Consider the following 25,499-nt stretch of genomic DNA (forward strand, 5'->3'; position numbering starts at 1 on the left):
AGACTTCCCTTTTCCTTTAGACTTCCTCCCGGATGACGAACCGGCCCATTGTTCATCTCCAATCAGATCTGGATGAACCCAAAGGATTTCGCCATTTGGGGTTGTGTGCGGCACAAGTCCCTTTTGGCGCTGTCCGTGCGGATCGTCATTCACCGTCTTCATCCCGACTTTGGTGACGCGTTTTGGCTCGAACCAAGTTGTAGGCACCGACCCAAAACTGATTGACACTGCGTTGGCCCCCACATTCTTGGCTGGTTTCGGGGTTATGACTCCTACGTCGATTAACGCCTGGATCTTGTCCTTGAGGTGGTAGCATGATCTCGTAGGGTGGTGGACCGCTCTGTGGTACGCGCAGTACTTTGGATCCGTCACTTTGCTGGCCCCTTCTTGATCCACGATCGCCGGCAACTGGATCTTGTTGTTCTCCAACAGGTATTTGAAGATGCCGGGAACTTCATCATCCTTGAAGGAGTACACTTTAGGAAACCTCGGCTCCGCAGATTTCTGCTTCTGAGGCCGTTGTTGCCATTGTCCTCGAGATTGTTGGGGTGCTTGTTGCTGTGGCTGCTGTTGCTGTGGTTGCAATTGAAAGGTTTGATTAGCATCAACTGCATTAGCTTGTGCCTTACCTTTCCCCCGTGGGACGAAGTTTTGCTTTGGAACACTCGTCGCCGGTTGGCCTCTTTCCGCCTTCTTCCTCTTGAGGAATCGCTCAGCTTGCTCTCCCCGGACTTTCAAGTCCTTCCATGTATTGGATGGTGCTGTCCCCATTGCTTCTAGCACGTCCAACGCGAGGTTGTTGTGGCAGGTCTGGAGGATGAATTCCTCGGTGATCGGGTCCCGGCAATTCATCGCCTTGTTCCGGAATCTTTTGACGAAGGTATCGACTAACTCTCCGTCCTTCTGCTTCTCATCGAGCAACGATCCGATAGATATCTCGGTGTCGTCGTCGAAGAAGTTGGCCAGGAACTTGGTCTCCATGTCATCCCAGCTGTTTACGCTGCCTGGCTTGAGGCGGCGATACCAATCGAAGGCGGCTCCGCGAAGAGTGCCGACGAATGACCGCACCATCAGAGGCTCATTACCAGAGATCACCCCCAAATGCGATTTGAAGTAAATCAAATGCTGGGTAGGTGAACCCATCCCATTAAACGGCGTGAAGTTAATTAGATTAAACTTCGCCGGATATGGGATCGATTCCCATTCTCTTGGGTATGGGCAAGGAATGCCTGTTTTCTTCGTCTCTTGAGCGGAAATTAGTGTGTTGATTTTGCTCTCGAGGTTCTTGATCTTCAGGTTTTCGCCGGTTTCTTCGCCAGCATTCTCATTACCACCCCCTGCGTTGACGGGAGGATCATTGGTGTTACGAGCATTTGTATCCTCATCTTCCACATTAATCGGGTTACGATGATTCTGCTCGCCTTGTTGGTTCGCCAATGCTTGGATCTGTTGGTCATGCATTTCTCTCATCTGCTGCATGGCCATCTCCATCTCAAATTTGAAACTTTCTTTCTGCTTAGCCAAAGCGTCTTCAAGCATCTTGGCCATCTGCTCCGCACTTATCATCAGGGCCTCGCGGGGTTGTCCCTCGCTGGATACTGTATTATCTGATGCCACCGCGGAGCCGGCATCAGATTCTTCATCTTCTGAAGGGCGTCTTGTCCGAATCCTACCATAAGTTGCTCGCTCTATGGTTCCGGACTGCAGACGGGTTCTAGGTCGGGAAGCTTTCAGAATCGACTCGAAATCTTCTCGTGCCGATGTCCCTTTGCTCGTCATGTTGGTGGTGACCCTCGGAAATTCTCCGTCTTCAATCACCCTTCTTCTTCGTTGGAAGCGCCTAGGCCTTGGTTTTGGCGTTTCCGCATTAAGTCTTTCAAAAACTGAAACTCTTTCGGGGACCGCCTTAATGCAATTGCATTCCGACAATACCGCCCGAATGAGTTTGGAACAGGGACATTGAATTTCCCGTTCTCGGGGACTCCTCTTCCTGGTTCTATTCGTACCCCCAGCACGATAGTACAACTCGTCATTTTGACAGTCAGAGTAACCTATCGTGTGCGGGCACGCCTTCTCAGGTACAACACAATCATTATCAGATGATAATGTTTCCATCTGAGGTTGACTTGCCTTCTTTGGGCTTTCAAAGGTTACCCGCCTCAAAACATGCCTTTTTGGGCGTGAATTTTCGGCGTGATCTTGGACTTCAATGCGCAAATTGGTGCGCGCAGCTGCCTTGAGGTCTTTGTCATGCTGGAGGTGATGGCGACCCCCAGTATGTTGAGTCGTTCTGGGCTTCTTCATCGGGCCCAAACGCTCGTGAATTGGAGCTTTGCCTCTCACGTCAGGAATTGGACCGAGGCGCTCCAAAATTGGTTTCTTCTTGCGGGATGACTCTGCATGATCTCCCGGAGAAGTTATTGGGATTGACGGCGACTTTGGTTGACTCGCCGGAGTTTGACCTTCCTTAGAAGGCTGCACTGGTTGCTTTTTGGCCTGAGTCGCCACTTCAGACTTAGGCTTCCAGACTTGTCGTGTTGGTGGTGGCTTCTTCTCCACCTCCTTTTGCAGCTTTCTACGGGCTTCCTGAGCTTGAGCCCGTGCCTGCGCTGACATCGCGCGGCGCTTGCGAATGCGCTCCTCGAGTGTCGAACGGTTCCGTTTGACGCGGACCCATTCTTTCTTTGGCGGCTTGGAAGAGTCGCCATTCATTGGTGGTTGAGGCTGTTTGCCTCTTCTGTTCTTCAACTCCGCGTGGTAGCGGAATCCGTCCGTAGACTCCATCGCCTTAGCGAATTGCCGCGCAAGGCGTTGACGACGCCTCTGGCGGGCTCTCTTTGAGAGAGTCACAACGCCCTGAACAGTAGAGGCGTTGGCGGGAGTTGGGTTGACCTGATTGGAGGTCGGTGGAACTAAAAAGTTACAAATGATAGTGATATAGGTGAGTAGGTGCCAACCTAGTTGGGATGTACTCATCTATTGTGATGCGACAAATTCTAAAATAAATTTATACTTGTAAAGGATTTACTGATTATTAATAAAGAAGTTATTTTTATCATCTTTTATTTTTATAATTTTTTGTACTTGTAATTTATGTCATTTTAAGTTAGTTAAAAAATTTATGTCATTTTCTGTAATTTTTATGTATATTTTATGATTTATGGAGATTTTTAAAAATTTTAAAAAATTTAAAAAAATTATAAAAAAACCAGGCCGGCCCGGAGCCCGGCCCGGGTCCGAGCTTCGGTTTTGCCCGGCCCGAGCCCGGTTTGGTTTTCCGAGCCGGGCCGGGCCGGGCCGGATGGACAGCCCTACGTACACACACAGATCGAGGTGAGTTAGGGAAAAATCATGGATAATATGGACAAACAAGGGTCATCAACCCAAGCACCTGTGCAACGTTATTCTCATAAAATCTCTTTCCCAACAAAACAAACTATTCAATCTTCTCGGCTAGGCATTTTGATTGTTTAATAAAGAAACATGAGCTAAATAATAAATCTAGTGAGTATGCTACAAACTATCCGCAATGACAGCAGATTCAAAAGATAATTTTAAAACTAGGTAAATTTCACAACCCTCTGCATGCGGTCAAAAATTACAAAGCCCTTATCAAGGGGTATTTTAGGCATTTAACATGGATCCAATGGGCAACACAAAGATCTTAAGCCTAACAAACAAAGATCAGACATCATGGGCGTAATCTGGCCCCGTGTGAACCAAAACTCGCATGACAATTAGGATTCCTTTTCACTCTAAGTCAATTGGATCCGGATTCTTTACTAATAAAAAGTTTCTAATATCTACTCATAAATAAATCTTAGTGTTCGCGGGGAAAACTGTCGTCTTTTTCATTGAAATAATTATCATCTTGACTTACAAAGATCCGGTCTTTTATAGATCCGGTTACAACTAAATCAAAGAAAAAAGAGAAAAATTACAACTTTCCTTATTTGTCGAACGAATCGCGAGATCCTGTTTTGCGGTCTCTCGCTTTTGTGGGTTCTTTGCCGACGCCGGGGTTAATCCGTGGACCACCGCGCGATCTAGATCCGGTCGGATCTACACGATTATACGGGTATTATTCCACGAAGGGAATAATAGCCGGGAGGGATTAGTCCACCAAGGGAATAATCGCTCAGATCTCGGGATCTAAGACCAAGCTTAGATCCGGAGTGTGATATCGTGTAGATCTCAGATCTGTTCTTTGTCTCCTCTCGAAATCCTGCCTTTTCTGATGCGGGTGTTCGCCGAGGATCAGATCTATACGTGCAAGTCTTCAAGTCTTCAAGTCTTCAAAGCTCTGAGTTCACTCTTCAATCCGGCAGAGTTTTGGCTCTTGAAATTCCAACCTCCGAAAATGAACATTGCCTGGCCTATTTATAGGCTTTCTGAACTGTGCCCGCGCACAGAGACATGTCGGCCACTGTCGGCCACTGTCGGCCACCTCTGGGTGGCCGGCACTGTGCCGAGCCACCCTGAGGTGGCTCGGCTCATGGCCGAGCCACCTCAAGGTGGCTCGGCCACCGAGCCACCCCGAGGTGGCTCGGCCTCAGGGTGGCTCGCAATGGCTGCGTAGCCACCCTTGAGGTGGCTCGGCCACTGAGCCACCTCATGCGGTGGCTCAGCTAAGGCCGAGCCACTTTGAGCGTGGCTCGGCTTTTGGCCGAGCCCCCGCGCGGGCATTTTTCCGATTTTTTCGCAGTTGTGTCCGTTTTTCGGTTTTTGTCCGTTGATTCGGTTGATTGAGACTTTGATTGGTTGAATCTGATTGGCCCAGTAAGTTCGGATTCCTGATTTGGCAGTAAATATACGATCGTCGCCTTAGTGCTCCAGCGACACAGCTGTCTGTTCGATCCGAACTGATCTTGATTCGATCGTGATATCGTCCGAGTCTGTTCTCGGGTTGGATGATCGTTGATCCTTAACACTTCTTGATTCGAACGGTGATTGGATGCCATTCGTCGCTTCCGTGGACTTCGTCGATCTCGTCGCCTCGTTGGTTCGTCGGTTCTGTGCCGAGCTTATGCTAGCGCGACTATAAGCAATGTTATATGCCACACTTAGCCATTTCATTAAAAATGGATCGGTTCAAAATCTCCACCCCTCTTCCTTTCGTCAACCCCAAACGTAATCCTCTTCTCCCCTCACTCTTGCCCCTTGCTACTCACTCCCTCTCCCACTCGTATGTCTCCCCTCACTCCTCCAGCCACAAGCTACGACCACCGTCGTCACCTCATCAGATCATGCCACCAGCCACCTACTCCTCTCCTCCTGCAACCCTCCTCCTCCTAACCACGCCTCCCTCTCCTCGTCTCTCGTCCGTCAACCCGTCCTTCTCTCTCCCTCATTTCTCCACTCTCCTCGCCCGCCTCCGCCATCCGGCGTCCTCTGTAGCCTGCCGCATGTCTCCTCCATCGTAAGTTACGATTCTAGTGGTCGGTGGGCGGGAGATTTTGGTTTCTAACAGACCTCCATCTCGACGGCCATCACTGCATTTTTTGGGGTAATTCGTTACTTTTAAATTTAAGATCGAGTTTCATTTATTTTTAGTCCTTGATTGAGTTTCAATGAAGAAGGTTTCTTTATGTTTGTTGTATGTATGTCAAAACTAAACAACTTGGATTATATATGTGTAGAGAAATGTGTGTAGTAATTCTGATATATGATTGACTATTGCAGGCATTATGGAAGAGCCTGTGAAAGAAAACAATGATAGTTTGGAGTGATCAAAAGAAGACTTGAAACCTAAATTTTTTATGGAGTTTGATTCTGAGATTGTTGCATATGACTTTTATAACGAATATGCACATAGTGAAGGCTTTAGCATTAGAAGAGCTTCTTATGCTGCAGATAAACAACGTGTACTCACTTCAAGAACATTTGTTTGTTGTAAGGAAGGTTTGCGGAAGGCGGATAAGAGAGACGATTTGACGAGAAATCCAAGAAGAGAGACAATGACTAGTTGTGGAGCGATTATGGGGATTAAGTTGGTCAAGCGTACTGGCAAGTATTCTGTTTATCGTTTCTCTGAAGAGCATAACCATCCTCTTATCAACCAAGAATATGTCCATTTTATGCCATCTCATCGAAAAATCACATCATCAGATGAAGCATTTTTAGACTTGACAGCAAATTCTGGTCTTTCGCCGAAGTCTGCATTTGAATTAATGGGTGAGCAAGCATGTGGTAGAGAGTCAATAAGGTTTTCAAAGGTAGACCAAAAGAATTACCTTCGAACTAAATGAAATTTGGAGAAGCTGGTTATCTGATAGAACATTTTTCAAATCAAATGTTGGAAAATCCTTCGTTCTTCTATGAGATGCAGTTAGTCACTAAGGAACATATTACCAATGTTTTTTGGGATGATGCTAAAATGATAATGGATTTTGGTATATTTGGTGATGTGGTAAGTTTTGATACAACTTACAAACTTAATGAAGCAAATCGACCATTTCCGGTGTTTGTTGGATTAAATCATCATAGAGAGACTATTATTTTTGGAGCTGCCTTAATGTACGACGAGACCGCATCATCCTTTGTATGGTTGTTTGAAACCTTTTTAAAAGCAATGTGTGGGAAGCCTCCACAAACATTTTTTAGTGATTAAGATGTAGCGATAGCCAAGGTTGTATTACATGTGATGCAAGGTACTTACCATCGACTTTGTATATAGCATTCTTTTTTAATGTATATGACCTTTTTTTGTACATGTCAGGTACTTATCATCGACTTTGTATATGGCATTTATGCAAAATGCTGTTAAGAAAGTTGGCTTCTTATTCCAAGAACACAATGAAGAAGATGAAGGCAATGTGTTCAACAAATTTCTTTATCAAATTGAGGAAGAGGATGAGTTCTTGAGTGCTTGGCAGTCCACGCTGGATGAGTACAATGCACATGATGATACTTGGGTAGCTGCAACATTTGAGTGGACATGGTCGGTAGGAATGCAAACTACACAACTGAGTGAAAGCTTTAATGCTAGTTTTAAGGGGTATTTGAAATCAGACCTACAATTGCCTGAGTTTTTTACTCGCTTTGTAAGAATGGTATTTGATAAGCGGTATAAGGAATTGGAAGCTGAGTATGATTTGTTCCGGATTGTTCACTGTAAAATGGAGGTAAGTATCTTGATACATGCACGAGAAGTTTATACCAAAGCCATATTTAAGGTATTTCAAGCTCAGTTTGAAGACTCTCTAAAGTCTTCCATAACGAAGTGTGTGTCTAATGGTGAAAAGTATATCTTCACTGTTGTTAGGGATGTGCTCTTTAAGGAGAGGCTAGTAAAAAGAGAAGGTTAAATTACAGTATCTTGCAACTGTAGGATGTTTGAAACTATAGGTGTCTTGTGTAGGGATTGTATCAAAGTGATGACAGAAGGCAGAGAAACTACACTGATAAAAAAGATACCTGAGCAATATATCTTAGAGAGGTGGACAAAAAAATACAAGAGTTGAAAATGTTGTGCAGGGCATGCATGAGCATGAGATTGTAGAGAACCCAAGGCTGAAACAAACTTCTCGATATAGAAGTTTATGTTCTATGTTTGTTCGACTTGCATCAAGAGCATCTGAGAGTGAGAAGACATATGAGGCAGTAGATATGGAAGCTGATTAGTTAGTAAAGATGGTTAAAGATATGTTACGTGTAGAAATAAATGGTGAAAAAGATGTGGAAGATGAAGCCCCAAATGTCTATGTTGATTGCTCTAATAATGTAATCGCTGTGAATGCAAAGGGATTCAAATAGAGAGAAGCTACACATCGTTGAAAACGTCGAGCAAAGGGAGGTTTTGAAGCTCAGTTAAGCAAAAACAAAAAGAAGCTCGCACAGGTCTTATATTTAACTGTAATTGAAGTCATTATTTACTTCTTGCTGAATATAGTCATTATTGATGTCTATGCAATGATAGGTAACTAAAGTTCCAAAGACATTGCGATGCAATTGACCAATCTCATGTACCTCCTTCACAATAATCTCAGGTTTTAAAACAATGCTTCACATTGTGTATAATGTGTTTTCAAACAACTATAGTGTTATATGATTAATTACTATCAATTACAGGTACCTATGCACTCTCCTATGATGGTTGGTAATGGTAGATATATGTCAATGCTCTTTCATCCGTATAACGTGAGTGTGTGCTTGCTATAAATATATGATTTACTTTTTTGCTATTTGTTTATATTACTGGTATTTTGATATATACATGGGCATCAATTGAATATGTCAGGTTCACAAGAATTTGTTCAATCAAATATCATGAGATTTTCATTTGCACAAGACTCAGAAAAATCAAATTCTGAGCAGAGTTCAACTCCAAGACCGAACATTTCTTCAACTTTCAAGGGAGATAACTGGTCAGCTACTCCTCTACAATCCATACCTGAACAGAGGAGCTCTAATACTGGTATTAACATATCTTTGCCTGGGGGTTAAGGAGATGGAATTTTGTTTGCTTGTATTTCTAACTAGCTTCCTATAACTTTTGTTGTGAAATTTAGACATTTTCTTAATGAAACTTATGTTAGGATTCTAGATCTGTAACTTTATTGACTTTTGGGGAGTTTTCTGTTAATTGTTGTTGCTATTTGTATTTGTAACACCTGATTTTTTTAGATGGTGCTCGAACTCAATTATGAGTTGCTTGGATGAACTTTAAATCAGTGATCTTTCCTTGAGTTGTTTTGCTTGGAGTTGTTAGTGGTGGGTTTTCTTTGTGCAATATGTGCAATATAGATGGATAAAGCAAATTCGTTGGTAGTTGATGTTGCTAATTTCTTTTGATTATTCATCATACCCAGCATTGCTTCTTCCCTATCATTTTATTCCTTTTATTGTGTTTCTTTTATAATTTCTAAGAAACATTACATCATACCAAAGTTATACGTTATATACATTCAGACTGGGAGATCCGCGATGCTTAAATTGCACACTGAAGCACCACTTCAACCACCACAAGTATTCATTACAGACACTGCACATGCAAGCACCACAAATATTCTTAATATGTGACCACAACCAAATAATTGACACAAACAAAAAGAGCCAAAAGGAACATAGAACATTCAGTCTCATGAAAAGTTGAAACATGGAAGAACTACAACACTGAATATTTTGTTGTACATGTACACAATAAAACTTAAGATAAATATTTCTTACTACAATTTATAGATCAAGAAACCCTCTAAATAGGAGAAAGAAAAACTATTCTACAGACATACTTGACTTAAAAACAAAGACCATCCCCGCCATCTTCATCATCTGTCATGTTGTTTATAACTCCTTCGATTATGTTCTTCACTTTAGCCTTTCTATCTATGAGGTCGGAACAATAACCAGTTAGAGTATGCTTATCAAGCTTTTCCTTTACTTTTGCCTTATTATTTCCCTGCAGGAAGACATTATTGTCAGAATAATAAACAAGATGAAGAACAGACCAAACTTATTAAAGGAACACATTAACCAGTTTGAGAAAAGTGAACTGTAAATATGCATGACTCAACTACCAAATAACCAAAAGTTTGTAAAATTTAAATTGACAAACAAAAGTATAACAAGTTCATAAAAGAGTAAGTAATTTAGATACATTGTTTTTAGTCCAAACAAACCGAGAGAACTGGAGGATATTCCTTTTCAAATTGACCGACATTACTACAAGGGCTTACATCTTTCAGTTATGTAGATATATTAAGAAGAAAAAAATCATAAGCAAGCACTGCAATCAATCTACACCCAGAATCCAAAATCAACAACAATCAATCTACACCCAGAGTCCAAATCCCCATCTCTATAGCCACTAATTTCAGCACAACCAATTAAAGAAAAAAAAAGACTCATTACCTGCAGCGTCGATTCAATCTTGCGGCGGCGATGATGTTCGGTGGGGGACGGATGAGGAAGAATGCACCTGCAGCGCCGATTCAAGATTTTTAGGGCTTGATGGAGATTGAGAGCTCGAGGGAGATCGAGAACAGTCGGCGGAGATGAGGGATGTCGACGGAAGAGGAGTTGGGGGATGTCGGTGGAGGAGGGGATGTCGGTGGAGTTAGGGGCCATCGGCAGAGTTGGGGGATCTCGAGAGAGAGCTCGAGAGAGAGCGAGAGTGGGTCGGCTGAGGAGGTGGATGTCAGCGGAGTTGGGGGAGCTTGAGAGAGAGATCGAACGAGAGAGATCCAGATTTTTGGGGTTGACGGCGAGATGATGAGGAGAGGGAGGCGGTGGTGAGGAGGCGGGTTGAGGGGGAAGAGGAGTAGGCGGCTGGTGGTGGCGGATCTGATGGAGGCGACGATGAGGGGAGAGAACGAATGGGAGAGGGAGTGAGCAGAGGCTGGAGGAGTGAGGGGAGAGAGGATTTGACTAGGGTTGATGAAGGAGAGGGGTGGAGATCTTGACCGTCCATTTTAATGAATGGCTAAGATATGTTTATGAGTACATATTAGAAACTTTTCATTAGTAGAGAATATGGATCAAATCAATTAGGGTACCTTTTCACTCCAAGTAAAGAATATGTCTCACTTCAACTCTACGTGAACTAAGACCCGCATGATTGTACAGAACTTAGAACAACCATGCTTGATTTGGCACCCATCATAAGTCAAATCATCAAAATTCTTGCATTAAAGGCATTGGATCTTCCCCCATATGGTGTTAGATATTTTGTTAACAAAAGACAATTTTGTCTTCATGAATTATAATAAATATTGTAATTAAAACATGCAATTAAAATATGTGTAACGGATATATAATTATGAGGAACGTTACAAAATTTATGACGAACGTTACAGAATTAATTACGGGTTTTGTAACGTCTTTTCCAACCCTATATATATATATATATATATATATAGGGCAACTTTCTTCATCTGAGCTGAAGCTCTGCACTCTCGCCCGAGTGTGGAGGACGGCCGTTTCCGGAGATTTTTACCGCTAGGGGGAGGGAACCATCTGCGCCAGGACGATAGACGGGTTCTCAATCTTCTAGGGTAGTGAATACACGACTGCTCCCGTTCAGGCCAGTTTTAATTGTTTAATTTTTCGGATTTATCTGCATGCTATAATCTTAATTATTTGATAAATTCCCAACATATGGCACATAAGGACCAAGGCAAACATTCTCTTGTCTTACACCCCAATCAAGATCAATACCATTGTTTAACAAGACCATGCTAAGGTCAATGAAAATGATGTGCTAAATGTGATTAGACCCAATAGAGCCATGCACAACATCCTAGCTACCATGCATTAAACGTACCTTGACGAAGAGATGGTGCACAAGTAAAACCTTATAAATAGGACTCCACCATTATTGCTCAATCATGATCATCACAATTACTATCATCAACTAGATCACTATTCCGAACATCACATCCGATTTTTGTGCTGTATGGCGGTGTAGATAAAAATATGCTAAGTTGTAAGTGTACAATAATTAAGTTATAGTATTTATAAGTATCAATCCGCAGGGAAGGAAAATATTAGAAAGACAATCAAATTTGGGTTCTTAGATTGTGTAGGAAACTAATGAGAGTAGTAAATAAAAATGGTGTGTGTTTTGGATAGAGATTTGTCACAAAACTAAAAGGCTAAAATAAGACGAAAGAATGATAGAAAAAGAAGAAAAAAAAAGCAAACCGAAACAAAATCAAATCAAAACAAGAAGTGAAGGAAAAATTTGAGAAAATCTAGAATAAGAATCTATGATTGAATCCACTAGTTAATTTCAATCTAAAAATAAGAACTACTCTCTTTTTATTCACATACTACTTTTGAATTCTTAAGCATAGAAAAAGACTCCGGACTAAAGATAACTTAGCTAAGAAAGAGTGGATTGGTAATCTTAACTGCCCTCTTTGCAATCAGCTACTTGAAACTCAGGTTCACCTCTTCTTCTCTTGTTCTGTTTCTAAAGCTGCCTAGTCTATCTTTCTCCCCCAAGTCTCTTTTGCCTCTTAGCCCTATGATATTGTTTCACTTATAACCTTGAAGGATAACTTTTTGAGCATCCGTAATATCAAAATTCTGTGGAGGGTTCTTCTTCCTACATTTTGCTGGTGTAGTCGGAGATGTAGAAACAAACTTATTTTTGATGATAAAGCAGCAAACCCTCAGCTGATTGCTTCTAATGTTGCCAAATTTATATTGTTATGGACATGTGCTACGGGTACCAGAAAAGCTCAGAGACAGCACAAGGCGGCAATTGATCTTAGTTTGAACAATCTGGCCAGTGGGGGTACGGAGGATGTAGTAGGGGATAACTTCATGGAGGGCAGCTGAGGGCTGCTCTCCTTCTCTGCCCTCTCTTTTGTGCAGGACTTCTCAACATGCTCTTGTTTTTCATCAGCTTTGTTTTCGTTATTTTTAGTTTTTAGGTTCAGTGATACTTTGGGTTTATACTGGGAGTTTCTGATATCGTGGAAGCTATTGGTGTGTGGGTGACGACAAGGTCCGCTCATCACTCCCCATATCTTCCTCTGAACTCTTTTCACTTTCAAATTTTGTAAGATTGTCAGTTTGTCACCCTGCTTATTATTTCAAAAAAAAAGGTTACTCAAAATAGGCATAACCTATTAAATTTACATCCAAGCAAATAACATTATTCATGAAAAAAATAAAAAAAATAAACAACTAGATTGTAATCCTAGAATTGAATAAGCATAACCAATTAAACCAATTAAAGAAAACATAGACTATCAAACTCTTTCTTCACCAATTAGTTCTCTACTTAATTATCCTACGCATAATCATTTTAAGCAAAAAGAAAATAATTCAAAAATCAAAAGAAAATTAAACGAGTTTTATCTAATCTGAGATTTCCTATATGAATCACCTACTCATATTACAAAATAAAAGTAAAGAAAAAAATTATACTAGAAAGCATTAAAGAACAAGAAAGTAAATCTAAACTATAGAGCATATAAAGACAAGAAAGAAAATCTACACTAGAAAGCAATTAAAAGAGTGAAAAAATAAATCTACACTACAAAGCAATAAATCTAATCTACCAAACATGAAATAAAAAATAAGAAATAAAATCCTAAAATATGCAATTCTAAAAAAAAGAGGAAAATAAATACTTACATTGCAAGGGGTTAGCTCTTATAAGCAAATCTTTATTTTTATCATCAAAAGAGAATAAGAACAAAAATTAAAAAGGAAGAAATGTTTTTATTTATTTCGAACAAAAAGTTTATAATTTTGGAAGGCCTTCTCAATTAAGAGTGACTCCTCTCTAAAAAGGAGTTTATAAAATTTTACATATCTAAACACCTCACTCTTCATCCCTATTTAAAGTTTACAGACTTCAACCACAACCTTGGATCAATCTTCTACTTCAAGAAATCGAAATCAGCTTTAATACGTTTTTGTTGTAAACTAATCGCTTAACTAATTGGTTAGCTAATCGAGTAGCCCACCAACTAGTTTATAATAGAATTGCAACAAACTTTATTGACTTTGTTGAGTTCATCTTCTTTGGATTTTTGGGCTTTTTAAACTTCAATATGGGCATGAACAATGAAAGAAATTTATTCCTTTGAGCTCAGATAATTATTCACTACCTACATATTAAGATAAAAAAATTATTCACAGACATATTTATTCAAATAAAATAGATAATATGAATATAAAAGTGCAAGTATATGCAATGATCATATGGAACTAGCAATACATAATAAACAATGACGTCTATCTTTTTACCTTTGTTATTTGCTTATATATAAAGACTATCACTCTCAAGATCATTTATTGCCTCAAAAGCAGCCTTTGCATTGAAGTCCTACTTTACAGGTACTCTCAGCCTATATCGGCTTTATTCTGCCTCAAAATATTTGTCCTTCGATATGTTCGATCCTACGTCATTGTTAGCATTTAGTCCCACTTGTCTAGCAAGACAAATCCTTCATGACAAGTTCATTCTTCTTCATTCTTCATATGCCACTCAAAGACAAGACAAATATCTTTAACGGTTGCGTAAATTTCAAAGTGATTTTATTTGTGTGGTCAACAAAGTCAATGCCTAGACTCTTTTAGCACAGCTGCCCAGAATCATATTTGTAAACTATAACATTTGTAGCTTTCATCAGAAGATCAATGAAAATAAGATGATCACTTCATGGTCCAAATCTTTTGACCCAAATATACTGACAACTCTGTTGGGGAGTGGCTTCTCCTCTAATGAGAATGTCATGTCGCATCATAATAACATTGCGATCAATTGTCGAGACTATCATCGTTGAAGTCAACTATGCCACATGTGAAGCCTAGTTAGAGGCTCAAAACAGCCAAACAAAATCCTAGTTCGGCCCTAAAGTCAGCATCCACACACAAATAGAACCAAAAGTCTAGTGACGACGAGGTCATCGAATTTATGAGTATGACAGCGTGTGAAGCTCCGTATAGGGAGCCTAACTCGAAACCTATAGTTGACTCACCCAAGAATACTCACCAATGGACTGCGTGTCATTCATCTTAGTGTGCCAGCAAAGCTTGGGAGTTGGGTCCTTGTTAACGCTGACAACACCATTGAGTGTGCGCTAAAGAGAACTCTGAAGGCATATCATCACGCTTGATTTCAATGATTTTGGAAGTTAGGACCAAAACTCATACTGCTAAACCCCGTGAGACTTTAACACAAAATCCATCAGATCCCACTAGGATTAATCAAGAAGAATGTCATGTCATGATCTCCTAACGCACAAGAAGAAGAGCCAACTTACAAGCTAAGAGGAAAGAGCAAGCAACGACTTTTGTCTTAACTCGGTGTGAGGCCACCATCCCCAAGCAGTCAGGGGCAAAGAGAGTGAAACCACTAATTCCTCAAGCGGTTGAGAAGCCTAGTCCTACTGCTTATCTAAATAAGAGGATGCACCTTGAGAATAATTCGAGGCATCTCATTGACAAAGCTGAAGCCATCCCTGAGACACAAGCAACACAGAAAGAACTAGGCCACAACCACTATCACATCAAAATGGTAGGCTGCATCCACTACTACACCCTATGCTCCGACGCAGGGCATACCATGATGTCTCCCTCATGTTGTCTTGACACAAGCAACACAGAAAGCGTCATTACCAAAGCCCTTAGCGTTTACTCGACGGCTTAGAGATTCCACCCATGCCCAATAAGAGGAGTCAATGTCGTAAGAAGAAAGACTTGGTAGTTAATGTATGATACGAGTCACCATGTGAGCACTTTTGATCGCGGAGTTATCAAAGGTGGGTTGAGAAGAAGACAATAGAAAACATAAGACATTTCAGTCTTGGCAAAGGAAAATACATTCTCTAGATTATGAGTATCAATGATTTCACAAATCTCTCTCACAATCTCTCTAGAATAGAGAACAATCCTCTCTAATCTCAAATCTCACGAATTTTTTTGATTAGGCATCCCTAAACAATAGGGTTTCAATTTATACAAACCCTAAAAACCAAATCCCAGCAGGAAAGCCCAAACCCATCATGAGTCAACTCATGAGTCGACTCAAACATGCATGAAGCCCCTTGAGTCGACTTATGATTTCATAAGTCGACTCAGCAGAAACTTTTGTTAACTCGAGCGGGTTTCATAAGTCGACTCATGTCAACCTTGAGTCAACTCTTGAGTTGACTCATGTCAGGCTTCAGTCGACTCATGAGCTGAAAACTGCACGCTTCGATTCCACGCTCCGCCTTTTCGCTTCACGCTTCAACCTGACGCTTCTATTCTCAAGTTACCATGAGAATCATCTATCCTCAAGCTCTCATGAGGATCGCTAAGCTCTCGAAGAGATGATACACCCATATCATGGCTGCCCTCTTTAGGAGCTTGAAGTCCTATTCAAGTTAGAACTTTAGTTGAGGAAACTCTCGAGCTCCTCCTTCTTTGTTGAACCACCTGTCTTTGCTAGGAACCTGACCTTGACGTCCGATCAAAAATGACTCCTTCATCTCGCGTCTCATCATAGTCACCTTCCGCTCCAAAATACAATCCTCTTTCCTCTTCTCTATCAAACCATAAGTCTTCAACATGCGGCAAAGATCACTTTGTCGTCATCCTCATCATCCAGCAATGGAGGCTCGAACAACTTTAAGTACTTGGCATTGATCACCGAATACATGCCAAAGTAAGGTGGCAAATCCAGCTTGAAGGCATTGTTACCAATCTGATTGAGAATCCGAAACGGACCATATCATATAGGCTTCAACTTCTTCCCTTCTCCCTTTAGCTACTCCTTACTCAACTTTAGCCACACCATGTCACCTTTGCCAAAATTATAAGGAACTCGATGATGATCATACTTCGACTTGTACTTAGCTTGTGACTTCTTCAATTTAGCTTCAACCGTAGCGTGAATATGTGCAATCTTCTCCAGAAATTGCTAAGCCCGTTGGCTTTCACTCCCTTCCTTGCCGTCGATCGTAGCTTTACTAGAAACACAAGATTGAACGGACCTGACGGTAAGAATCCGTAGCACGTCTCTGTAGACGGTAAAATTTACCTCCACAGACTCACGTAAAATCCGGCTGCGATTCAAGATCACCCGCATGATTCAAGGGTAAGGCTCACCATGAGCTTGGCTTCGCCAACATGAGCCTAGACCGCGCGATCACCAAAATTCGCTTACATTTGGTGACCCCAGACTCGCCTGTATGAACGGCTCACCCGCACGAGTCAAAATCATCCAAATGACTGAAATTCGCCTGTTTATTCGACTCGCCTGCTCGAGTCGAAAGTCAAATGCGCCTACGAACTTTAGGATCGCCAGTGTACTTGACGGCCGCTATACTGCGTACAAGGATGGGCTTTCCCACTTCCCACGACGTGAAGGGAGGGAGCATAGTACTCCAAGCCCATCAAGTAGCCGCTCATAGTACGAGTAACCAGTAAAATCCATACAGTCACCAAATCCGCCTGTATGCTCACGATTGAAGCTCACCTCGCCTGCACGAGTCAAGAGCTGAATCCGCCTGCAAACGGTAAGCTGGCTAGACTCACTTGAGTACTTGGCAGCCGCTATGCTGCGTACAGGGATGAGCCTTCCTATTTCCCGCACGACGTGAAGGGAAGGAGCACAGTACTCCGAGCCCATCAAGTAGCCGCTCACAGTACGAGTGACCGGTCAGTCGCCAAGTCCGCCTGCAGGAAGCTCGCCTCGCCTGCACGAGTCAAGAGCTGAATCTGCCTGCAAACGGCAAGATGGCTAAACCCACTCGGGTACTGGGAAGCCGCTATCCTACGTACAATGAGGGGCCATCCCACTCCTCACGACGTGAAGGGAGGGAGTACAGTACTCCGAGCCCATCAAGTAGCCGCTCACGGTACGAATAAAAAGCATGATATCTCCTAACAGTACATGGTCATATCCCATGATTTAAGGAGTGGCCACGCCGTCTCTCCTCTATTTAAGAACCTTTCCTGGCTTCAGAAAAGAGGTTCACTCATAGTTAATTGATTAATTCAATTAGTTAACTGAACCACTAGCTCTCGACTCTCAACTGAGTTGACGACAAGCTCTTTGCATAATCTTTGCACTGTAGCATCTTCTCCCAGTTTCGGGCCCTGATCGTCGTCGAACTCGGAGACTCGAACTCTACCAACTTGAGCTTCTACTTCATACTAAAGCTCACCAGCAACCTCGGTCGAATCGTCCAAGGGAAGCAGACTCAATGCGAGAACCGAGCGAAGCGTCCTGTAGCTACCGAAAGTCCCCACGTAAAATAAGGAGGGTATTCCCTCCGCTTCTGTTGTAATTTTAATTCATTAGTTTGTAAAAGCTATTCTTATAAATACAAACAAAATCCCTATTTCGGGAGATCAAAATTCACACCTACAGAAGATGGCGACCACAGTGGGAGAATCTATTTCTTTAACTGAAATGGTGATAGCTCAGTTCGACGAGGTTGCTGTTGGGACGACTGTGGAGTCCCTAGAAATCGAGTTCGACCAAGCCAGGTATGAAGAGTACTTGTCTTCTTTCTCCTCTGGTGGCGATGCGTCCCGCAAACGCCACAGAGTCGTGCGTAGGGGCCGACCTCAAACGGTCAAAGCCTCCGCGCCTGGAGACTCTACCCGAGTCACCTTGGGGGAGCCCACTCCCTCCAAATCAATCAAGGCCAAGCCAGAGGTTGAGAGCACAGGGAGAAAGCCTGCCAAATGAGTCGCTAAACGAGCGTCACGGACATCCACTCAGGAGGAAACGATAGTTCATTTCAGTGCAGACCATGCCGCCGCAATCCGCACGGACACTCCTCTCTCCAGAAGAGCTCGCCAGTGGCAATGATAGGCCCTCGCTCGACAGGAGGCCCGAGCCTTCGTCTCATACGATGGCCTGAACTATTACCTAGGTTCGAAGAGTGTAAGATGAAGGGGCAACTCACCCGGCACTGGAAGACTCTCCAAATCAGGCGCACCAACCAAGATGGACGAGACCGCCCGCTTGGGTGGACTTCGCTTCTCAGGTCACATCCCTGATGCGAACAGACCACCCCGAACGAGCGAGCCTACCTGAGTAGGTGAACCCTCAAGGGCGGGCGAGCCTCGCCATGACCCCTTGACGGATAAGTGTAACAAGCGGGAGAGCCTTGACTACAAAGGCAAAGCAGTAGGCGATACCTCGCAAACTCGCCTGTGTGAGCAAAGGGTTGAGTTTCGCCTGCATGCTGGAGTTTGCCCAAGCGCGAAGACTCGCCTACCAAGGCAAACTCGCCCAATTCCAACACTTAACCATTCCACCCAGTGTGCACCAGGGAGTACATCCAAAACTCTCTCGCGCGATCATTCGGGTGATCTTTCTGATGTTGGGGGTTATCGCCAACCACCCGCAGAAGACCTCCGGGGTTACCTAACTCGCAAACGCACCATACATGAGGCAAATCCTCAATGCCACTGCGAAAGGCTTATCCAAACAGTACTCGCCGACTGCCAATGTATAGGAACGGCGAAACCTTCAGTGTTCGAGAGGCTTTCTCAATGGCCTTCTCGACCGAGACCTTCTCGTCGAAGGCATCGTCACTGAAGAGGACGCACCGCTGATAATCTAGAGCTCCCATCCACTACAATCAACATGACGGATAGGGGTAAGGCTGTACTTTTTGATTCTCCAGATTCGGACTCCTTCCTAGGGCCTCACCCTCCGCTTGTTCAACGGAACAAGACAGTATATACCAACGCACCCGTAGTTGCACGGGGGTGAGCATTGGGTTTAACTACTCAACCTTAGCGCTTCCCTCCGGCGGCAAAGATGAGGTGTACTCAGCAGTAGTCACATCCCAAACATCGCACTCAAGTCAGGACGCACTGGCAAGAGTACACATGGCTGATACCATGCATGAACAGACGGTGGCCCAAAAGTTCGAAGAACAACAAGCGACCATCGACTCCTTAAGGGAAATGTTGGAGCAGCTTCTGAACAAGAAAAAGAAGAAGAAAAGAACCCAACACACCATACCGCGGCAGGTGGGGAGTAAGGAGTGGGTACCACCCCATCGTCTAGCGACTGAAACGGAGGATAATATCGGACCACAATCCGATTACTCTTCCAAGACATCGCTAGGGACTGTAGGCAATAAAAATTGCCTTTAATCCCTGTCAGAGAAGTTTAGAACAAAACTGCTAAAACCTCGCCCGAAATAGCAAAAAAAAGGAAAAAACGCTAATATCTCTCAAACCAGAAGGAATTTGGTGAAACAGACAGGAGCAAACCAAACCCTATGGGGTTGGTTTGGTTGGCTCCGTCTCGTCGAGATAGCCAATTTTCATATATAATTCGTCCAATTCCGAGTTACGGTTTGAAAGTTACGACATGTTCTTCGTAGCATGGTCTGGAGCTCGCCTGAACGAGGCTGGCTCACCTGCACAACCTCGCCTACATATTTGAAGCTCGCTTGAACAAGGCAAGATCGCCCGACAGTTGGAAGCTCGCCTGCATGATTGAAGCTCACCTACGCACCCTCGCCTTCAGAGCTCGCCTAACTGCTTAAAACTCGCCTGCATGATCCAGGCTCGCTTGAAGGCTGAAGCTTGCCTGTAAAGACTGAAGCTCGCCTGCAAGGAAGTCCGTTTGTAAGGATAGAGCTCGCTTAATAGTATTGAAGCTCGCCTAAGTGAGATTCGCCTGCACAGCTCGCCTGTACAGCTTTGCCTGCACAGCCTCGCCTGCACAGCTTCTGCACAACTTCGTCTGCACAGCCTTGCCTGCACAGCCTCGCCTGCACAACTAGCCTGCACAGCCTCGCCTACACTTTGAACCAAGCTCACCTGAAGGCCTAGCTCACCTGATAGCTCGAAGCTCGCCTGTCTGGTCAACTCGCCAGCATGAAGGTTTGAGCTCGCCTGAAGATCAAGCTCACCTGACAGCCTGCACCTCGCCTACGCGGACTAAGCTTGCCTAACAACTAAAAACCCGCCATCATTGTCAGCTGCCCACTTGGAGTATGGAACACTCACATCAGTGGTCAAATCCCACGAATCAAGGGAGAAAGCATGGCGCTCCTCACCTAGCAAGAATAGGGCGGCTGACAGGACCCCCTAAGTGGTCACATCCCACAGCTAGGGCGGCTGACTCCCTCACCCCTACTAGTGGTCAAATCCCACAAATCAAGGGATGACCCATGCCATCCCTTGCCTATTAAAACCCATCTTCAGCCAGCATGAAGAGGGGGGATTAGTTTCTGCTGGCTTGGCTGGCTAATCTTCCAAAGGTTGAACCTTGGCTCATTTGCTAAAGGCTCCCTCATTTGAAGAGACTCGCCTGAACTCTCAGACTTGAGGCTCTTAGGCTCTTTGCATTGTTCTTGCACTGTAGCATCCTCTCCTAGCTTCGGGCCTTAATCACCATCGAACTCGGGAACTCGAACTCGATTAATACGAGCTTCTACTGTGTACCGAAGCTCGCTCGCAACCTCGGTCGAATCGTCCAAGGGAAGCAGACTCGGTGTGAGAACTGAGCAAGGCGTCCTATCGCTGCCAAAGTCCCCACGTTAAACAAGAAGGGACTACCCTCCGCTTCTGTTGTAATTTCGATTCATTAGTTTGTAATAAGCTATTCTTATCAATACAAACGACATCCCTATTTCGGGAGATCAAAATTTACGCCTACAGAAGATGGCGACCACAGTGGGAGAATCCGTTCATTCAGATGAATTGGTGGTGGCGCAGTTTGACGAAGTTGCAGAAGGGACTATCGTTGAGTCCCTTTTCATCGAGTTCGATCAAATGAAGTACGAAGAATACTTGTCTTCGACTTCCTCTTGCGGCAAAATATCACGCAAGCACCGAAAGGTTGTGCGCCTAAGTCGGCCCAAGCAAATTAAGAGCCTTACCGGAGTAATCGCTGGGGGCTCCATTCCCCCCAAGGCGATTGATTCCAAGGACGAACGTCAAGTTCCTAATTCTAGCGAACTGTGTCAATCAGGCGAGCCCACTTATTCAGACAGGCTTCGCTCCATTGGCAGAGTTTCCAAATCTGGCGAACTCGGTGTCCTAAGCGTGCCTGACAGTCCAGGTGAGCTTTGCTTTCTGAGCAAGGTTCCCAATTCTGGTGAACTGCTCGAATCAGGCGAGCCCACCAAATCAGGCGAGCTCACTTACTTAGGCGGGCTTCGCTCCATTAGCAAAGTTCTCAAATTTGACGAACGGCCCAAATCTGGCAAACTTAACAATTCAGGTGAAGTTTCCAATTGTTACGAACTTCGCAAATCTGGCAAACTCAACAGTTCAGGCGAAGTTTATCAAGCTCGCTTGATAGCCCTAGCTCGCCCGCAAGTTCAAACAAGGCGGAGTTCACCAAGCTCGCCTGACGGCCCAAGTTTGCAAGATGGCCGAACTTTGCCAACAAACCCGGGCTCGCCTAATGGCACAACTTTGTCTGCAAGCCAACCTTTGCAAGAAAGGCAAAGCTGCAGCTTGCCCAACAGGCAGAACCTCGCCAGATTTCAACACTTGGAGATTTTCCCAAGTGTTCTCTCAAGTGCTCTCTTGAGCCCTCTTCTTGCAAGCACTCGTTTGGTGTTTCTAACACTGGGGGTTGTCATTATCAACATACAGGGGATCTCAGGGGACGCTTGGCTTACAAACGCATGCCCCACAAGACTTACGATGATGTGAAGCTCACCGCCACAACTGTCAATGTGACGAGGAAGTCTAAGGCCGTTGAGCGTGAACGTATCCACCAACGCACTCGCGCCCGAATGGGGGTGGCCATTCCGTTTGACTACACGCGCCTAGCTTCCGTCTCTGACAATGATGATGATGATTGGTCGGTAGTGGCGGCGTCACAAACCCCAAGCTCAATATAGGGCGAGCACGCAAATGTGCACATGACCGACATCCCTGATGAGATATCCAGGAGACTCGATGAGCAACAAGCAAGCATCGATTCCCTAAAGGAGATGTTAGAATAGCTCCTGAGCGAGAAGAAGAAGATGAAAGAGAAGACTTCGCGGGCTTCGCGTAAATCCACGAAGCACAAAGAGCGGGTGCCTACTCCTTCTCACTCCTCATCCGAGTCATCTAGAGGAGCGTCGTCTTTGGATCATAATCCGAGGGACAAAAGGCTAGACGAGTTCCAAAGCTAATTCGACGCCTTGAATCTCCAGAAGCATATAGAAAAGCTGGAGGTTGTCAGACCGTATCCAATCGAATGGGATACAGTCTCATACCCGGTGAAGTTTCAGCCACTGGACCTCCTGTGGTTCGATGGTAAAGGTTCTCCTACCCAACACATCTACTACTTCCAGGCACAAACCGGACACATAGTGGGGAATGATCCCATTATGACTCGACTATTCATTGGCACCCTCAAGGGGGTCGCCTTTGAATGGTTCCGTAGATTAGAGCCTGGATCCATCACCAGCTGGAAGGACATGGAAAAGCTCTTCATGGCCAGATTCTTCGACGATGACAAAGAAGTATCTGTGACCACCCTGCTAGCTGCAAAGCAGAAGAAGACAGAGTCCGTAAGCAACTTTGTCAAGAGATTCAGGAACCGATCGCTGCATACACATGATCAGGTTTCTAAGACCACCCTCATTGAGATGTGCCGGAACAATCTCTCCATCGACACCCTATCTAATATGGGCGCAGTCGTAGCTCGCTCATGGAAAGACTTAATCCGCCAAGGAGAACAAGTCGAGAGCATGCTCAAGCGTATGGATGTTGAAGAGCCATGTGGATTTGAAGGAGATGATGACCAAAGCAATTTCACTTTGGTAGTGGAAACCACTTCCTCATGGAAAGACTTAATCCGCCAAGGAGAACAAGTCGAGAGCATGCTCAAGCGTATGGATGTTGAAGAGCCATGTGGATTTGAAGGAGATGATGACCAAAGCAATTTCACTTTGGTAGTGGAAACCACTTCCCCTCTCGATGCCTTCCAAGAATGAGAGGTCCACTTTCTGGACGTTTAATCCTTCTCACAGTCCGGTGCATCCCAAATCTTCCACTTGGTCAAACCTTCCTACAGTTAGGACCAAAGCCAAATTCCCTCGCCGATCCTTTCTAATAAGACAACGGGTCCCCGGAACTATCAAGTTAACTGCCACCTCTGATAGCCATTTCTCCATCAGTTTTGTTCAACTGGACGATGGATCTGGTAAGACTATCAAGTTAACCATTATCTCTGATAGTCTCCTCCAAATTTCCCCTGTCGATCCTCTCCAATAGGATGATGGGACCACTCCTACTGTCATGTTAACAGTCACCTCTGACAAATCAACTTACTAGTCCTCTTCAATAGGATGGTAAGTCCACAGAGTTGCTCAAATCGCAACAAACTCCCACTGTCATGTTAACACTACACCTCTGACAAAATCAACTTATCAATCCTCTTCAATAGGATGGTAGGTCCTCAAAGTCGTTCTGATCATGACAATCCCTGTCATGTTAATATCACACCTTTGACCAGAATCTACTTACCGACTCTCTTCAATAGAGCGGTAGGTCCACAAAGTGGCTCCAATCGTGGTAATTCCTATCAGGTTAATGATCACCTCTGATAGCCGACACCGTCATTCCTACAAATGACATTGTCCGATTAGTCATCATACTCATACGTCCCTGAACGACCTGATCCTTTCCGAGCATTCTAATATCCTTAGAACAATCAATGGGTAGTAGCCTACCATGCGATGGCTCCTATAACAATCTATCATCACACTCATACGTCCCTGAATGATTTGATTCCCCCAGCACCGTCTTTCATGCAAAAGGTGTTGTTGTTTGATAATGGCCTACCAAGTGATGTGCCTTTATCCAAATAGTGGCCTACCATGCGATGTGCTGCTAAATCAGGGTTCATCTTTGCCCTAAGAGAAGACAAATCAGGGTTCATCTTTGCCCCAAGAGAAGACAGACTTCTCCTCAAGACTCCAACGAGTATACGAGTATAAACTGCTGCTCCTTACCTCCAACTGGTATACGAGGCTAAACAGCTCCCTTACCTCCAACCGATGCATGAGGCTAAACTGCTCCCTTGACTCCAACGAGTATACGAGTATAAACTGCTGCTCCTTACCTCCAATTGGTATACGAGGCTAAACTACTCCCTTACCTCCAACCGGTGCATGAGGCTAAACTGCTCCCTAGACTCCCACGCGTATACGAGTATAAACTATTTCCCTTACCTCCAACCGGTGCACGAGGCTAAACTGCTCCATTTCCTCCAACCGGTGCACGAGGCTAAACTGCTCCCTTTCCTCCAACCGATGCACGAGGCTAAACTGCTCCCTTTCCTCCAACCGGTACACGAGGCTAAACTGCTCCCTTATACTCCCACTGGTGCAAGAGTCTAAACTGCTCCCTTATACCTCCAACTGGTATACGAGGCCAAACTACTCCCTTACCTCCAAACGGTGCATGAGGCAAGAAAGGCTCCACATCAACTTTCGGACCTTCTCGCAGCAAGGTCTCCAGACTCGTCAGGTGTGACTCTAGAAAAAGTAGCCTTTGCACACAACGCGTGGCAAGCCGGCGTTCACCCAGCCACCTGAGATCGGCCACACAATCCAGGAGGGACTGTTTGAAGTCATCGTAGGTTCCCATGCTAAGACTGACAAGGAAAATTACCTGCTTCACAGCGTTCTTAAATTTCTCAACGCGAGCCTGTATGGATAAGGAATCTAAGGAATCAGGCTCTTGACCCGGAGCGAGCGCCGCAATGGGTGGAACCTCGAGACAAGGTTCGGCTCCAGGCTACGGAACAGGGTTTGAGGTGGAGGAAGTCGCGATTCCCTCAGATTCGTCGTCAGAAATCAAAATGGGCTTCGTCCTGAACTACACAACACGACAGAGACACAATAAGGAGTTAAAGGCGAGAGGTATCGACTCGACTTGCGACCCTCCAATCGAACTGCATGAAAACCTAGACAAAAAGGTACCTTCGGTGGTAGCGGCCTCGGTGGCACCCGAAGAAGACACCTCCTTTCTTTTTTTCGAAGCAACTCTCTTCACCTTCGGCGCCATTCCGAGTGCAACGAGAGGAAGCGTGAGTTTTCTCCAGAGAAGACAACAAGAAAGCT

The 25,499-nt window shown here is 44.3% G+C and overlaps 1 protein-coding gene across 1 annotated transcript; it reads left to right on the plus strand.

Annotated features, from left to right (window-relative positions):
* On the plus strand, window positions 5,760-7,623 carry LOC109839148 (protein FAR1-RELATED SEQUENCE 5-like). The gene is made up of 4 exons (XM_020407577.1): window positions 5,760-6,215; window positions 6,329-6,516; window positions 6,719-7,124; window positions 7,477-7,623. Exons 1-4 carry the CDS (start codon window positions 5,760-5,762, stop codon window positions 7,621-7,623), a joined length of 1,197 nt encoding a protein of 398 aa, XP_020263166.1.

Source organism: Asparagus officinalis, chromosome 4 (genome assembly GCF_001876935.1).
Source record: "Asparagus officinalis chromosome 4, Aspof.V1, whole genome shotgun sequence".
Taxonomy (NCBI): domain Eukaryota; kingdom Viridiplantae; phylum Streptophyta; class Magnoliopsida; order Asparagales; family Asparagaceae; genus Asparagus; species Asparagus officinalis.

Bases quoted from the DNA above. Each gene is read 5' to 3' on its own strand.
- LOC109839148 (XM_020407577.1), top strand. From the start codon at position 5,760: ATGGAGTTTGATTCTGAGATTGTTGCATATGACTTTTATAACGAATAT. The intron at 6,216-6,328 runs GTAGACCAAAAG...TATGAGATGCAG, and splicing joins AGTCAATAAGGTTTTCAAAG to TTAGTCACTAAGGAACATAT. The intron at 7,125-7,476 runs GTAAGTATCTTG...AATGTTGTGCAG, and splicing joins TTGTTCACTGTAAAATGGAG to GGCATGCATGAGCATGAGAT.